Below are 16,543 nucleotides of genomic sequence, written 5' to 3'. Positions count from 1 at the left end.
ATTTTTGCTCAGATATGTGTTAACAACCAACTTTTAGACAAAATAAAAGTTGCAAGAGAAAGAAAAGTACAATAGGCCGTTAGAAAATAGAATAGATGTCCTTAGCCTAAGGGCCAGTTTATCAGATAATAGCCCAATTAAAATTGTAACTAAAAGACTAATAAAGCCTAGTGCAGATCAGATATTTGAAATTATGAGGTCTCATTTTAAACCAAGTAGTGATGTTCCGAGATGGTTTAGGTGTCGTTCTGTGGTAATTTGGTCTTTTGACAAGTAAAACGTTGATCAGTGGAAAATTTAGCTCAACACAATGTTCAGAATCTGAAGTGTTTGATTCTCTTCACCAAATCCCACATTTTTTCCAATTTTCTCAAAATGATACCCAGCTTCACTTGAACTGAAATTGTACTTTAATTTGATTTTGACACCAGGAGTATTGTTATGCTCCCACGATATATGGAAAATGGACCCACCAGATTAGATTACCACCTTATTTCTTGCATATATAATTTCAACTTTAAACATTTTACAGAAACACTAAAAGAAAAAAAATTAAAAACATAAAATTTTGTTTAAGCAAAGCACCCTTTATATATACAATAGCTCTTAACTCGTAAGCTACTCCTCATATCCTATATCTGTTATTCCTCTCGGCAGCAACAGCAAGAAGCCGTGTGACACCTTGTGTCCACATTTCATACTCTCTCTGGCTTTTGCACTCAAATTCTACAATCCCTCGCAAAACTGTCTTTAATCCAAAGTATCTCAAACCCTCTCCACCTTCCAGCAAATGGCGGCCTGGCCAAGCCGGTACATTTTTGTTCACATCCATCACAACATCTGACATAATGACGAATAAACAAGATTAGGCAAAAAAAAAGATATAAAGGGAGTCTTTTTTTTTTTTGATCTAAATATAAAGGGAGTCTTGATGTTTACATTTAAAATAATTAAGACAAAAAATAAGTTAGAGATGGAGTCTCATTTTGTTTTGATTCTCTGTTCACTTTAGTCCCACACTGCTTTTACTTTGGACAAGACTTAGGTTAACCCCATATGGTGAACTTTTAAATTTACCATTTCTCTAATAACCAATTAAATTGCTAACTTGATTAATAATAAAATAATTTAAAAATAAATAATATCATATTTAATAATGCTAATGTCATTATTTAATTCCTAAAATCAAACTCTATACCCTAAATCCAAATTCTAAACCCTAAATTTTAATTTATAAACCCAAGCTCTATACTATAAACCCAAATCTTAAACCCTAAATCCAAATTTTAAACCCTAAACCCAAACCATAAACCAAAAAATCTAAACTCTAAACTCAAAACTATATCCTAAACTCAAACCCTAGACCCTAAACCCAAATCTTAGACTATAAATCCAAACCATAAACCCTAAACCCAAATCTTAGACCCTAAACCCAAACCCTAGACCGTAACCCAAACCGTAGAATTCTAAATCCAAACTTTAATATTTAACCTTAAATTTCAAAAGAACAACATCAATATTAATCTAAATATTTAGGGTATAGAGTTTGGGTTTTGTATTTACGTTTTGGGTTTAGAGTTTAGAATTTGGGTTTAGGGTATATGTTTGGGTTTAGAGTTCAGGTTTTTTTGGGTTTATGATTTATGGTTTGGGTTTAGGATTTAAGATTTGGGTTTAGAGTATAGAGTTTGGGTTTATAATTTAGAATTTAGGGTTTAGAATTTGGATTTAGGGTATAGAGTTTGAGTTTATAGATTAGATAGTGACATTAACATTATTAAAATTGACACTATTTTTTTTAATTATTTTGATTTTTAAAAAAAATATTTAATATTTTTTAATCATTATTCTATTTGGTATTTTGGTTGGTTATTAGAGAGCTGTTGAATTTAAAGGTTCACCATAGGAGGTGAACCCAATTCTTCTCGTTTTACTTTTGATTTTAATCCTTACTCAAATCTCCAAGTTCAAATTTAGACCCACATCAAAGTTCAAAAAAAAAAAGTTTCGAACTCATATATTCTTGACAGTATTAGAAGACAGTGACATAACTAAAGTTTTCCCTTTATTTATGTCACATTATAGTACTATGAGAAGGCCAGACAAACTATTTGTCTTCGAGCTGATCAATTAGAGAAACCTAGCAGACATTAATTATTGTTAGTTATTGATATAATTAGGGTAAATATCTCTTACATTTTTTCTTATTTGAGAAGGTTCTTCCAACATGCCTGCTCTTCATCTTCAACATAACCTTCATGTTGAACAATCAAAACCATTAGAGTAATACCATTAAATGGTACCAGAGACTAAAGCAGATCCTGAAATTTTGTTTTTATCCTTATTTTCATTTTTTCTCTCTTTTTTTTCGTTTATGAAATCTATTTACTCATGTTTTCTCTTTGTATTCTTTTAACAAGATCACACTCATGTGGGTCACAAAAAAGTTTCCACTGATTCGATAATAATGCATCACTCTCTCTTCTCTTTAATATTTTTCTTTCTTCATAGTTCATCGGATCAATGATTTCATTTGCCAAGAAAGAGACCGAATCTAACCTGATTTAGCCTGTTTATGTAAACAGAAACTATTTTCCAATGAAGATCACCTGCCAAAACGATGACATTAGACAAAACAAAATGATCCAAGAAACAAACTCTCACTTCATATTACAACAAGAGAAGCACTGTAAATAATAGATTTGCGTTTGTACCTTTGCGGGTGCGTTTGAGGAGTTGGCAACCTCTTGCAAGCCATTCTCTGCTGCAATGTCCCAAGAAATTATCTTCCGCTAAAAACTCGCCACTATGGCTACTGTTTGAGCTGCCATTGCTACCGTTAACGTTACTATCAACATTGCTGAAACCTCCAGGATTGATTCCTTTATCCATTGGAATAACTGATGCAATGTTCCACACCTCCTTAGTCGCCCTTGCCTTCAATGTAGCCACTCCTCTTAACGCTGCACCACACAGAAACAAAAGACATTTAATTTATAATATGATTAATAGAAAAACATCCTAAACAATATGCAAGCACTTGAATTAATGAATTTTAGTTGAGTCAAATTCAGAAAATTAACATAAAGTTAAATGAACCAAAAAATAAATTAAAAATAAAAACTAGAAAGAACCTGTGGATGCACCGGCTGTTAATGTCATGATATCTCCGGCGGATCGGACATTGACGGCGGAGCTAATTACGGAGGCTACGTAGTCTCTTTCAGCTCCCATAACCTCCGCAGCCTCCACGCACTGAGCAGCCACAAGGGTTGCAGCAGAAGCCACGGCCATGTCCGTTTTAGCCATCTGCTCATCTTTCCCAGTGCTAGAAGAAGCCGCCGTCGCAGCAGCGATTGCAGCCACTGCTGCTGCCACGCCGGCTACAGATACAGTGGCGTGAATTTGCGCATTTTGTGCTCGTGTCTCTTCCTTCTTTTTCTCTTTCCGGTCTTTTATCAAGCGACCCACCGTCTTAGACTGTGTGGTTCTCGCCGTGATAGGGCCCGGAGTGTTGGCCGTTGAACGGAACTGACAGTGGAAGTTCTGTGTATTGGTGTTTGATCATAGTAAGTTTAGTTCGCCACAAAGAGTGATGAAACTTGTTTGTAAATAAGATGTTACAAATAAGATGTTACAATATAATTTTTATTTTTGTAAAAAAAGAAACGCTATAACGTACCTAGATATCATTAAAAACTAACTAAACTCAGATTATTCTATATCTCAGACTAAAGAAAAACATTAGTGAAAATGTTTTACCTGAATGTCGTCCATTACCGGCGTTGAAATTGGAGGACTGTCGGTTAAACAACTGTTGAGGGGACCGCTGCTGTGAGAAAGCTGACCAGATGTTCGTGGCGACACTTCTAGCTGCGAAACGAAATATAAAGACAAGAAATCGAATTAAAAGAATGAAGACAAATAAACAACAGTGAGTTTGTTAGCTTTTTGACTCTTAAAAACTCGAAACGTTTGTGATAAATGCATAGAGGGACCCAGGAAAATGAGTGTTTTAGAAAATCATTTCAGTTTTATTAAGGAAGAGTGTATAATTAGAAATTATTGCGCATGATATATACTTTAGTAATGGAGAATCTTGGCGGAAGGGATTTGTCAACGTTCTTAGTTTTGTCTGAAAATGGTCTTTTTTCTTTTTATCCTCAGACCCCATAAACAATAATAGAATGAAGAGAAAAGGCAAAAAGTATACTCACAGACTGAGACAAGATACGGTCCATGACCCTCTGAGAAGTTACAAAGGAAGCGAAGGAGAAAGGGTTCCCGGAGATGAGACTGTTCTCCTCTGTCTCTCCGCCTGCGATAGATTTCTCTTCGAGTTTGACGGTGTTGTCTCCTAAGATCGTCAACTGAGCGAGAGCCTTAGAGGCTTCCAGAGCTGAGACGCTCCAGGAGCGAGAGAGAAACTCCATAGGCTCTAACGGCGTCTCAGGCGGTTGGAAGGCCGGGTCGGATCTCCATGCTTCAAACACTGGTTTTTCCATCAGAGAGAGTAAGAGAGAATGTGGGGGTTTATGTAACCCAAAGATGTGGATGGCTGCGATTTAAAGAGTGATAGGAGCAAATCCCAGTGGAGAAAAGAAAGTTTCTCTTTTGCAAAAAAAAAGAAAAGAAAAAGAATTCTTCAAAAAAAAGAAAGAAAGTTTCTCAAATATTAGTTTACAAAAAAAAAGTTTCTCAAATATTTTTTTATAAATAAATATTCTATTAAGGTTATGACATATATCTTAAGAAGAGGTTATAATAATTCTTAGATATTCACAAAAATTCTATAAATTAAAAAAAAAACTCTTCTTCTCTATTAAAAAGTACAATTTTTATTATAAGAAGTCATATTAGGATCATTTCATTAGTTATATCTATTTGATTAGTTACATTAATCTATTAAAATATATAATATTTCTAGAAAATGTTTATAGTTATAAAGATATTAAGAATAAATTATTTTTAATTTTAAATTCAAATGTTACTTTTAATTATAACAAAATCTGTTGAGAAAATCTAATAAAGTATTATTTAAATATTTTTGAATTAATGCATTGATTAATTTCGTAATTATTAATATAATATTATTTTAAAATAATTTTACATAAACTTTTGTTATTAAACAAAAAATAATTTTTACAAATTTTATAATTGTAGTCTATATATATTAAAATATAATTAATATATGAAGTAAATATGAAATTATATTAAATTCATATAACATTTTTGTAAAAAAATACTTTCGTTTAAATAAATAAATACAATATAATTCACTATTTAAAAGAATTAAAATATCATTCACAGTTTAAAAGGATTAAAAGTTGTAAAGTATGTAATATTCCTCTGGTCACAAGAAAATTTGCGCACTTGTATATAACAAATAATTGATGATGGTGAGACCCGGTACGTCCGTTTCGTCCCAAACAAATACCCGAGGTGGCTTGCAGAATGAAGGGATTATTAAGAACACCTGATCCTACTTGTTGTGTGCCATCATCATCTACGTTTCTTGTCATGACCCACGCGAAGATACACAACCACAGGCACAACGATTGTTGAAAAGCAGAGACATCTATGTGAAAGTAGAAGTCAGAACTAGAGATAAATAGCACACATGAAGATACCATATCTTCATGCACTTGTCGGAGATAAATGATGCTAAATGGGTCCGTCCGGTGCGCAGGTCAAATGCATTTGTGCAAATAGACCTTGACTTGAAACATGCTTGTTACGTACATGTTCTCCATTAGCAAGGATCACACCAGAGATGTCTTTTTTTCTGAAATTTGGGAAATACTAACCCCAGTGATACCCTTTTGGGTATAGATGAAGTTTCTGATGAATGACGATACTGAGTCCCCACACCATGAGTGTTCTTTGTGTTTTTCTTATCACTATCGTCACAGGAATCTGTGCAAATGCTTTCCTCCATCTCTTCCTCATCACAATTCTTCTCATTCTTTTCTGTTGGATTTAAGCTCGAAAGAAAAGGAAATTTGAGAAATAAGTTAATTCTAATCCTACCTAGTTATGGTTTAAAGGATTAGAAAATATCCAAATATGTTATACCTAATGAGTTTAGGAAATTTGATTTATATATAAGGAGATGCAAGGGTGTTGCATAACTTATGAGTTGAGAAATTATATGAGAGATTATGAATTGTGAGATTGAGAGTGCTTGAGGTTTTGAGTTATTTTTCTCAAGAGATTAATAAGAGAGTTATTTTTATTAAGTTTGATTGTGATTCATATATTGTGATTCTATAACTTCTTGGGAGATTATTTTGCAAATAAGATTTAAGCTGCCAATGCTCTGTCTAAGGGATGCATCTCCATGGTTCTCATGTTTACTATTTGTTAATCCCAAAATAATATTTGCTCTGGCTAGATGTTTCAGACATCGTTTGTAAGGGATAAGTTCAAAGCTCTGTGTAATGCCTTTACTTTCCCCAAAAGCTTCCTGCAAACATATAGGTTCGCCAAAATCTGTTTGTCGCGAAGGCATTGTAGTGTCTTTATCATAATTTGATCGTCGTAGAACACTCCTGCGTCAGTTGCTCTTTCCACTCCCAATAGTTTGGGCTCGTCTTTGTCAATCACGTTAAAAGTCGGATCACTAGTCTGATTACTCAAAGAGTCCTTATTTCCTTTGAAGAAATCTTCATATCGCATACTCCATAACTTGGATCAATAATCTGCTCTGACAAATATTCTGCATTTTCCTTTTTGTCGTATTCATCAAACACGTCAAAAATTGGATCACCTATTTGAGCGACGAAAGAGTACTCATCGCCTTTTAACTCATCTTCCTCAAAAAGGCTGCAGCTTGGATTAACAATCTGTCTAGGAAAAAAATTCACGTTCTCTTCCAAGTCATCATCCTCATCATCATCAGTGTCATATGTGTCTGTCTTTTCTTTATCAATTTTCACTATGAGAGGAATAGCTTTCTGCAACACAGTGTTGTTAATAAACGTTGTGAGTTGTTTCATCTGCTCTTGGAGATCTGCTATAGTCTAAGACAGCATTTCGCTCTCTCTTAACTGAGGGTTTCGTCGCTGTTTAGCCATCAAGAAGGAGCGTCGCTCGGCTCTGATACCAACCTCGTACAGCATACAAACTAGATATGTTTCTTCAGTAAACGTGCAGAATACGTAAGATGTGCTGCATCACTCTCCCTTACCCACACTGACACACACACACATTTTCTCTCTCTCTCTCTCTCTCTCTCTCTCTCTCTCTCTTCTCTCTCTCTCTCTCCTCTCTCTCTCTCTCTCTCTCTCTCTCTCTCTCTCTCTCTCACACACACACACACACACACACACACACAAAGTGAAGATGGATCATGAGATTCAAAAGAAGGTGAGAGAAGAAAGAATATAATATATTTTTTTCTCGTGAGGATAGTGCAAACCAAATCCAACAAAAGCCAACCACAACTAACTAAAAAAGGTCACTATTTGACCCCAACAACACTTTTGCCTACATTTAAAGTTCACTATTAGACAAGAGTAGACAAAGCTCTTTACAATTCTTGGCAAGAAAATAAATTCTTCATTTACATATTTTCTTTGGTTCTAATAATTCATCACTATATGTAGACCATGTAAATTATTTCAAGAAACGTATACCAAGTTTCCATTAGTTACAATTTTTTACTTATGTGAAATATCCCTACGTTTCATATTAAATGTAATTCTGTTTTAGATATTTTTTATTACAAGTGTCATTATACATTTTTCATACATATTTAAACTAACTTTTCAATTTGCTCTTATTTTAGTTCATTTGTTAATAAATCAAAATAAAATATTATATTTAATAAGTATAAAACCAAAGTTACAAATTTTCTTAATTTTTATGCAAAAACTTTAAAGACACATGAAACATAGTGAGTATTTAATTAACAAGCAATGCCTGAAACATAGAAATCAATTTAAAAATGTTACTCTTAGAGCTAACTAAATTAATAAAGAAATTATGTTGTTACAAAACAACTAAAAATGTTATTTTGTTAATTAATAAAAATCACCATCAATAACATTGAAAACCACTTGATTACTATAAATAGATACACTTATAAATCATGGTAACAGGAAAAAACAAAACAATTTTAAAAAGTTAAATACTAATCATACAGAATGGAAACTAAGACAATTTTCATGGCATTTTTCATAATCACCACTTTAGTATCATATGTGTATCCAAGTTTGTGTCAAGAAGATATTGACAATGAACCATTGGTCAATCCTGGTCGCGAGTTTGATGCATTGGATGCAATATCACCGGCTTCAGAAGATTACAATAATTATATGCTAGAAAACCTCCCACCAAGATACAAAACGTATATTGAAACCTGCATGGAAAATATGGTGTCCACTGATAAGGGAAAATGTGGTGGCGATGTTCTTAAAGAGATTCTTACGAATGAACCTGTTTCAAAAGAGTGTTGTCTGAAGGTAGTAAGAGGTGGAAAAGAATGCTACATGGAAATTAATAAGTTGATGTTTCGATTTTATCAACTTAAACGCTTTTCTTCTCAAGCTTCTTCCAAAATTAATGAGGTTTGGAATAGATGTTCTGCTGAAGTGGAAAGTTCATCATCTCATGATGTCTCGATTTAGTTATCTTGATCAAATCTTTTGTTATATTCTATGATGTATTATGAAATAATGGTTTGTTATACTACTATAATTATATAAATAAAATCAAAATTTCATTAAATATTTGTTATCATAACTCCAATATTGTATAAAAACACTATTATGTGATATCTTGGGTTGTTCCAACAAGTGTTTGTTTAGCATAGTTTTTAGTGTATCAAATATAAAACATAATTGCACATAAATCTTCTTAAACAAAATCATATATTCTTTCTTTGTTACTCAAATAAATATTATAGTTTGAAAACCAAGTAAATTTATAAAAACAAATAAAAATTGAGAGAACGATATAGGAAAACAACAACATGTAACTTTCATTTTTATGAAACAAAAACGTTAATCTCATTTTATGATCCTTGCTATGACCTTATATGAAAATTCTTTATAACAATTTGTGAATTAATTATCTAAAGCTCTTTTACAATGTTTTCCACAAAAATCACTATTACAAAGTTCACTATTAGACAAGAGTAGACAAAGTTTTTTTATAATTCTTTGCAAAAAAAAAAAATCTTCATTTACATATTTTCTTTGGTTTTAACAATTCATCACGATATGTAGACCATGTAAATTAAGATTTAAGATTTGAAGATATATAATAAAAAGATTAGAATTTCAAATTTTTTAGTTAAAGTTTAGGGTATTATTAATTTGGGATATGATATAGGTCTATAGTTTAGGGTTTGAGATTTAGATTTAATATTTGAATTTTTTTTTTAAATATTAAAATTAAAATATGAAATTTGAAATTGAATAAAAAAATATTTGAGTTTTAGAGGTTGTGTTTAAAGTTTAGGGATTAGGTTTCAGTGTTTAGTGTTTAGGGTTTAGAGTTTTTAGAGGCAAATGAAATCAAGTGAGAGAAAAAATAAAACGACGGTGAGAGAGAAAATCAATTATTTTTCTGTTTTGGTAAAAATAGAGTTTTTTTTTGGTAAAAAATAGAGTTTTTTGGGGTAAAAATAGAGTTTTAACTTACAATGCTATTATATATGCGACTTTTGATAGCATTCAAGTGTAAAACGCTAACTTAAATTATGAATGATGTCAAAAATAACATTCACATACAAAACGCTATCCTTTTTATGCTATATTTACTCAGTGAATTTTCTCTCCATTAAGCTTGATCTGTTAAAGTCAAGCTAACTTAAATTATGAATGATGTCAAAAATAACATTCACATACAAAACGCTATCCTTTTTATGCTATCTTTACTCAGTGAATTTTCTCTCCATTAAGCTTGATCTGTTAAAGTCTCTAAACATACACCATGGTTTTTTCTGTGAGCACCTGTACGAGAACCTTTCCTACAACCTTGGTATGTCACTCCTTACCGGTTCCCGATAAACACATGACACAAAGAATCTGTCCTTACCATATTGAATACTAAAATCAACGAAATATTTATTTATTTACAAACTTAAAACAATATTCACATAGTTATTGGGAAATCGACCAAAAAAACACCGAACTTTGTAGAAATTGCCAAAAGAAACCTGAACATATAGGCTGGTCAAACAAAACACAAACTTTTCATTGACTTTAGAATTAATTAACAATGTTTTCGTTGACTTGCCAATTTAGCACGCCGTCAGCAAATTTAACAGAAAAAATGACATTGTTAAATGTTGGTGTTAGGTGAAACGACGTCGTTTTGAAATAAGATGAAACGACGTCGTTTTACATGATTTCAAAATAAAATCAAGTCAACCATTGGGTTTGAACCCAAATTGTTTGGACCAAATGACAAGGTACTTTACCACTAGGCTAGTGGCTCAATCAATGAAACTATTAACACATTTAATTATATTTGGTACTGATTGAATATAAAAATATTATCTAAAAACTTAAAAAGATCTTTAAAATTTCTAAAACTGAAAAATTAATTCCAAAAAAGAAATATTTCATTTTTCGGATTATAAAAAAATTGAAAAAAAAATCGAAAAAAATTCCAAAAAGTTAAAATATTTCAAATCGGAAAACATATAATCAGAAACTATAAAAAATAATTTTTATTATTATTATTATTATTATTTATTTTTTATAGTTTCTTATTATATGTTTTCAGATTTGAAAATTTTTATCACTTTTTTTTTAATTTATTTTCGAATTATTTTATTTTTTTCAAATTTTCTTTTAATAATTTGAAAAATGAAAATTTTCTTTTCGGCTTTTATAAAAAAAAAATTATTTTTTATAGATTCTGATTATTTTCAGATTCAAAATTTATAATTTTTTTTTTTGTTATTTTCGATTTTTTTAATTTATTTTCAATTTTTTTAATCTTAAATGAAAATTTTCTTTTTTTGGAATTTGTTTTTAAAAATGTAAAATTTGGAAGATTTTTATTTTTAAAAGTAAAAATAAAATTTTATTTTTAATTTCAATTTCAAAATTAATTTTATAAAAAATTTCTTTATTTTCAAAATTTGGAATTTTAAAGACCTTTTAAATTTTTAGAGAATTTTTTATATTCAAAATCAATACCAAATAAAAGTAAACGTGTTTGTTCAAACATTGAATGTGCTACTAGCATAGTGGTAAAGTACCTTGCTATTTGATCCAAACAATCTGGGTTCAAACCTTAGAGTCTACCTTTTTTTATTTTCAAATCAAACAAAACGAAACGACGTCGTTTCACTTAACGTCAACAGTTAACGTTGTTTTAACTCTCGTTTAACGGTGTACTAATTTGGCCAGTCACTCGTAAGTTTCTTAATAATCTAAATAAGTCAACAAAAGTTGAGGCTTTTATTGGCCAGATAAGTGTACATGTTTCTGTTGACAATTCCTGCAAAGTTCACTATTTTTTTAGCCGATTTCCCCATAGTTATTTCACATCAAAGTTAGGCATCCGTTATACCCTATAGGATTCACATTTAATATCCAATCAACATCCACCAAACATTTCACTTGTTCTTCGTTTCCATCAAAAACAAATTTCTCGAAAATGATCTTGTCTTAGTTCCCACAGGTTGAAATCCCCAGATCTAAGCCCATGCAATTCCATCTCAATATTGTAACTTAAATATTGGACGGTCTCTTATTCAGGACCGTCAATGACTTCTTAAACATTACAGAGCTTTTAGATGGCTCGACATTTTCTTGTGTCTTTCTCTTAGTATCAGTCACCATTCCTTCACCAATCTTCTTTCTCATACCAACTTCCTTCACTACACCCTTACTATTAGCTTTTCTTTTGAAAATTCATTGTATTTTTCTGGCCTTGGTTTCTTAAGAATCTCGGAAACACCAATGGAAACCAACACTATAATCCGTTGAACCCTCAGGAAATAAAACAGAGTGGAACCGTATCATCATCCAATCTCAGAATCTCAGCAATCACTTTTCAGGATTATAAGACTCTCATACCAGCTGAAATCATAGAAGCCATCCATTTGAGTACTAAAATCGAAAACAACTTCTTTCATTTTATCCAAGCTGTTAAAACTCTCGGGAGTGGTGGTTCAAGGTGTGTAAAGTTTGTTTCAATCAACTCATTGTAGCCCAAATCATTTTTTATAACTAGAGTTATTGTCACCGCTAGGCCTTGGCATTCGGGTACCCGTTGGTGTTCGGATCGGGTTTTTCGGATTTTCGAGTTTTCGGGTTACGCTTCTAGGTCCCATAGTAAAATTTCATTAGTACGGGTCAGGTTCGGATAATAACACTTCGGGTTCGGTTAAAAATTATATTGCATCATAAAACCCATAAAGTAACCATATATCATTCGGGTTCGGGTTATATCGATTCGGTTCAGATATAACCAAAATAAAAAAAAACAAAAACTTAAAGAAAAACATAAAGAAAAACAACTAAATTAATAAAAGTTAATCTATCACACACAAAATTACTAAAATAACAATAAAATATTAAATCAAGTATAAAAACAAACATTATTTGTAAACAATATACATTATATTATAGAGAGTAGACTTGTTATTCCAATGAACAGATTATAAATTACTTATTTATAACTAATTGTGTACTTAAAATATTTTTAATATTGTTAATATTTATTATTATATATCATATTACTACGAATATTAAATTTAATAACTAAAATACTTATATATATATTTCAAAATATTTATATTAACTTTTAGTTTCGGGTTTTTCGGGTTACCCGTTCGGGTTCGGTTAATAACACTTCGGGTTCGGATATTTTTTATACCACCCTACAAGACCCGTTCGGGTATTTTTACATTTCGGTCGGATAACGGGTCGGGTTTTTCGGTTCGGGTTCGGTTCGGATTTCGGTTCCGGATTTTATGCCCAGACCTAGTCACCGGCATGAAGCAAAGTATCAAAGCATGAATGATGCACCACACATTTCACCATTGACGATATATATAGCAACACAAGTAATTTTTATTTTGTGGAATTTTGATAAAGATACCGAAGTTAAAGACATAGTCTACCAACAAGTTGTATTATTAAAGTGACGATCAATCTTGGAGATTTTGCATTTGTCCATATCCACATTTTTCAACGTTTGGTTTTGAGTTCAGATATGCGTTCATGCTTTTTAGGCATATTTATTGATATTATAAATAGATAATAATGGTCTACAAGTTTACTTAACCGTGTTTCTGGTAGTAATAAACAATTAACAACCATCCGATTATTTACTAAATGCGCTGAAACTATGATAGTTGTACATGCGTATGTTCTAGATCGTGTACCTCTTGTGTCGAAGAAACAAGGTAATCGTCGTAGGTATATTCACTATTTAAGAGCCAATTTGTAATTTTTTTCTTCGTGTATCTCCAATCGTACATTCGTACTACTATTAATAATACATGTAGCTTGAGAGTACATATCCCAATATTAGACTACACTAATGGTTTATTCAGGAGTTATAGCTTTGGGCATTCTAATACAACTTACATAATTTTCATTTTCTTTCTCTAAAACCAGCTTTACTAGTTTTATATAAAAAAGAACTCATAGTAAAAGAAGCCATGAATGAAAGCTTTTAGATCCATGGGGGCCAGGCCAGCAATCGGTGTGCCTAAATTTTCAGTCCTATCTTTGTAATTCATATCTACTAAAGTGCCAAAAAGGGGAAACCTTAGTTAAAAATAACACCAAACATACGAATATTAGAATTTTGCTTAAATCATAAGAAAGGTTACAATCTTTTATTTTAGGTTGCCGTAAATCTTTAGTTCTATGAAAAAAACAATCTTTAAAATCTTTAGTTCTTTATATTTTAATAGTTTTTTCTTTTTGAGAAAGTCTTCAGAAATAGTAATAGATTTTCTTTGTCGATTATTTTCATTTTATCGGATTTGAATGTAGTACTGATATAACCGTATATTTTACCATTAAATGTGTGTTTTCCGATTGCAAATTGCCTACACAACGTAAAATGTAGATACAGGAATAGAGATCAACGAACATTCCTCGCTTATTCTGACCTTATCTACCAAACCGACGAAAGTCAAATCAATGCTCCCCTGTCACCCATTGTTTCACTTTATTATGAAAAACTGATAAATCATCACATTTGAATTAATCATCCTTATAAAATAAAAATAAACATAACACACTGAACATAAAGATTGACTCTTCAAAATATAACCACTAGCAAATCGATCATCTACAATTACCTTCCTAAATCATTAATAAATAAATTTTCAGCGGAAGTGGTTACACCCTTTCCTATACATATACAACCTTATACTTGGTTCCATTTCCAAAACACAAACAAAATCCATCTCAAAATGAGAGAAGAACCTTTCTTCATCCAATGCCGTTTCTTGGCCTCTTGTTTCATCTTCTTCCTCGTCCTTCTTCCTCAAGCTTTCACTTACAACACTCCTCTCATCAACCCATGCTCCGTTCATGGTCCTCACTGGCCTCCTCCGATCGCAAACCCAAGGCTCTTTAAAGCTTACAAAGCCCTACAAGCTTGGAAATTCACTATAACTTCAGACCCAAATGGCTTCACTTCTAATTGGTGCGGTCCTAATGTTTGTAACTACACGGGTGTGTTCTGTGCACAGGCTTTAGACAACCCTTACGTCTTAACCGTAGCCGGTATTGACTTAAACCGGGCCAACATCGCCGGTTATCTCCCGGTAGAGCTCGGTCTCTTAACCGATCTCGCCTTATTCCACATCAATTCCAACCGTTTTGAAGGTCAACTCCCTAAATCTCTAAACTGCCTGAACCTTCTCCACGAGCTTGACGTCAGCAACAACAAACTCTCCGGCGAGTTTCCTTCAGTCATCTTCTCTTTACCTTCTTTGAAGTTTCTCGACATTAGGTTTAATGATTTCTACGGCGATGTTCCTAGCCAACTCTTTGACCTAAACCTTGACGCTCTCTTCATTAACAACAACAAGTTCCGGTTTAGGCTACCGAAAAACATCGGAAACTCTCAGGTTTCGGTTCTTGTCTTAGCCAACAACGATCTCCAAGGATCTTGTCTACCTCCCAGTTTCTACAAAATGGGGAAAACGTTGCACGAGGTTATTCTCACCAATAGTCAGATTAGCGGTTGTTTAAACCGGGAAGTCGGTTTGCTAAACCAGTTAACGGTTTTCGACGTGAGTTTCAACAACTTGGTGGGTTCGTTGCCCGAGACAATGGGTGATATGAAGAGTTTAGAGCAGTTAAACATCGAGCATAACAAATTCTCCGGTCACATTCCGGAGAGCATCTGCCGGTTACCGAATCTTGAGAACTTCACTTACTCGGATAACTTCTTCTCCGGCGAGCCACCCGTTTGTCTGAGGCTTCAGGAGTTTGATGATCGTAGAAACTGTTTACCTTTAAGACCAATGCAACGGTCTCCCGAAGAATGTAAATCTTTTTCTTCTTATCCTATAAATTGTGCTTCTTTCGGCTGCTCTCCACCTAGTCCACCTCCTCCTCCTCCACCACCTTCACCGCCACCACCATCGCCGCCACCACCGTATGTGTATCCGTCGCCTCCTCCGCCACCATATGTGTATCCTCCACCACCGTGTACTTTTCCAACACCGGTGCATTACTAAGGTTTATTTTGATAGTTTGTGATCCAACAGTTGAAACTCTCCCATCTGTGTAGTTCTTGTGTTCTACGTAATGTAACGCTAATAGTGTTCGCTAAATTGTTCTTGTCTTACTATGTATTTTCTTTATATTTAATTTTTTAAAAAAAATTGTATGAGAATGTTTTGTGTGAAGAACATTTTTTGGTTATGTGAAAATTGAGGGGGAGTTATGTGTTATCTGGCCTTCACGAAAGAAAGATCTGTTGGATAGTTATTTGTAGTGGATGCTTTAATTACATATCAAAAACTAGACTAATATCCAAAATATGTGAAACAACCGAACAATGTTGTCATTTTTCTAATTCTCAAAAAAAAAAATTGTCATTTTAAAACGTATCGAGGTCAATCATTGGTTTAACTCGCAACAGAAGCATTAAGATTCAACTCATATTAGTGAATGTTCGACAATTAAAACACCATTATTGGTTCCAAACATATGATTTGTAAGGGCCTGACTGGTGTAACCGCAGCAGTTGCGGTTGCGGGAGTTTGCGGGTGCGGGTGGTTGCGGTTTTAAGCATTTTCTAGAGATTTGTACGACTGGTACAACTGTTAGAAATTGTTGCATTTGCGGGACTTTTATGACTGGTAAACTACCAAACACAACATCTGTTAAATAACAATTTAACAATATTTACATTTTATGTAATTATAAAAATATTAAAAATCATAATAATATGATAAATATAAAATTTATATTTATAAAATCATATTATTCAATTTTAAAAATTTATAGAAAATATTTTAGTTTTGAATTTTTATAATATAAATTGAAATATAATATGAATACATTTTACAATTTCTATTATTTCAATTGAAAATTTTTAT

The 16,543-nt window shown here is 32.4% G+C and overlaps 3 protein-coding genes across 3 annotated transcripts; 2 read left to right on the top strand and 1 right to left on the bottom strand.

Annotated features, from left to right (window-relative positions):
• Positions 1 to 477: 477 nt before the first annotated feature.
• Positions 478 to 4,576, bottom strand: LOC108806841 (VAN3-binding protein). Its single transcript, XM_018579043.2, has 7 exons — positions 4,218 to 4,576; positions 3,763 to 3,873; positions 3,135 to 3,546; positions 2,715 to 2,963; positions 2,560 to 2,609; positions 2,197 to 2,254; positions 478 to 840 (listed from the first exon to the last, which is right to left on the bottom strand). Exons 1-7 carry the CDS (start codon positions 4,503 to 4,505, stop codon positions 626 to 628), a joined length of 1,383 nt encoding a protein of 460 aa, XP_018434545.1. The 5' UTR covers positions 4,506 to 4,576; the 3' UTR covers positions 478 to 625.
• A 3,571-nt stretch (positions 4,577 to 8,147) lies between these two features.
• LOC108807738 (protein DOWN-REGULATED IN DIF1 11-like) lies at positions 8,148 to 8,630 on the top strand. The gene has a single exon (XM_018579984.2). The coding sequence runs from the start codon at positions 8,148 to 8,150 to the stop codon at positions 8,628 to 8,630; it is 483 nt and encodes a 160-aa protein (XP_018435486.2).
• Positions 8,631 to 14,267: 5,637 nt separating this feature from the next.
• Positions 14,268 to 15,892, top strand: LOC130496414 (leucine-rich repeat extensin-like protein 6). The gene has a single exon (XM_056988468.1). The coding sequence runs from the start codon at positions 14,399 to 14,401 to the stop codon at positions 15,674 to 15,676; it is 1,278 nt and encodes a 425-aa protein (XP_056844448.1). The 5' UTR covers positions 14,268 to 14,398; the 3' UTR covers positions 15,677 to 15,892.
• Positions 15,893 to 16,543: the final 651 nt, after the last annotated feature.

The sequence above is a fragment of the Raphanus sativus genome, chromosome 6 (genome assembly GCF_000801105.2).
Source record: "Raphanus sativus cultivar WK10039 chromosome 6, ASM80110v3, whole genome shotgun sequence".
In the NCBI taxonomy this organism is placed as follows: domain Eukaryota; kingdom Viridiplantae; phylum Streptophyta; class Magnoliopsida; order Brassicales; family Brassicaceae; genus Raphanus; species Raphanus sativus.
This window is presented reverse-complemented; position numbering and strand designations above follow the sequence as displayed.

Excerpts from the sequence above, each read along its gene's own strand:
- LOC108806841 (XM_018579043.2), bottom strand. The coding sequence starts at position 4,505 with ATGGAAAAACCAGTGTTTGAAGCATGGAGATCCGACCCGGCCTTCCAA. Across the intron at positions 2,255-2,559 it reads ACATAAACAGGCTAAATCAG|GTTATGTTGAAGATGAAGAG; the intron begins GTTAGATTCGGT and ends TTCAACATGAAG. Across the intron at positions 841-2,196 it reads CTTCTCAAATAAGAAAAAAT|ATGTTGTGATGGATGTGAAC; the intron begins GTAAGAGATATT and ends TCATTATGTCAG.
- LOC108807738 (XM_018579984.2), top strand. The coding sequence starts at position 8,148 with ATGGAAACTAAGACAATTTTCATGGCATTTTTCATAATCACCACTTTA.
- LOC130496414 (XM_056988468.1), top strand. The coding sequence starts at position 14,399 with ATGAGAGAAGAACCTTTCTTCATCCAATGCCGTTTCTTGGCCTCTTGT.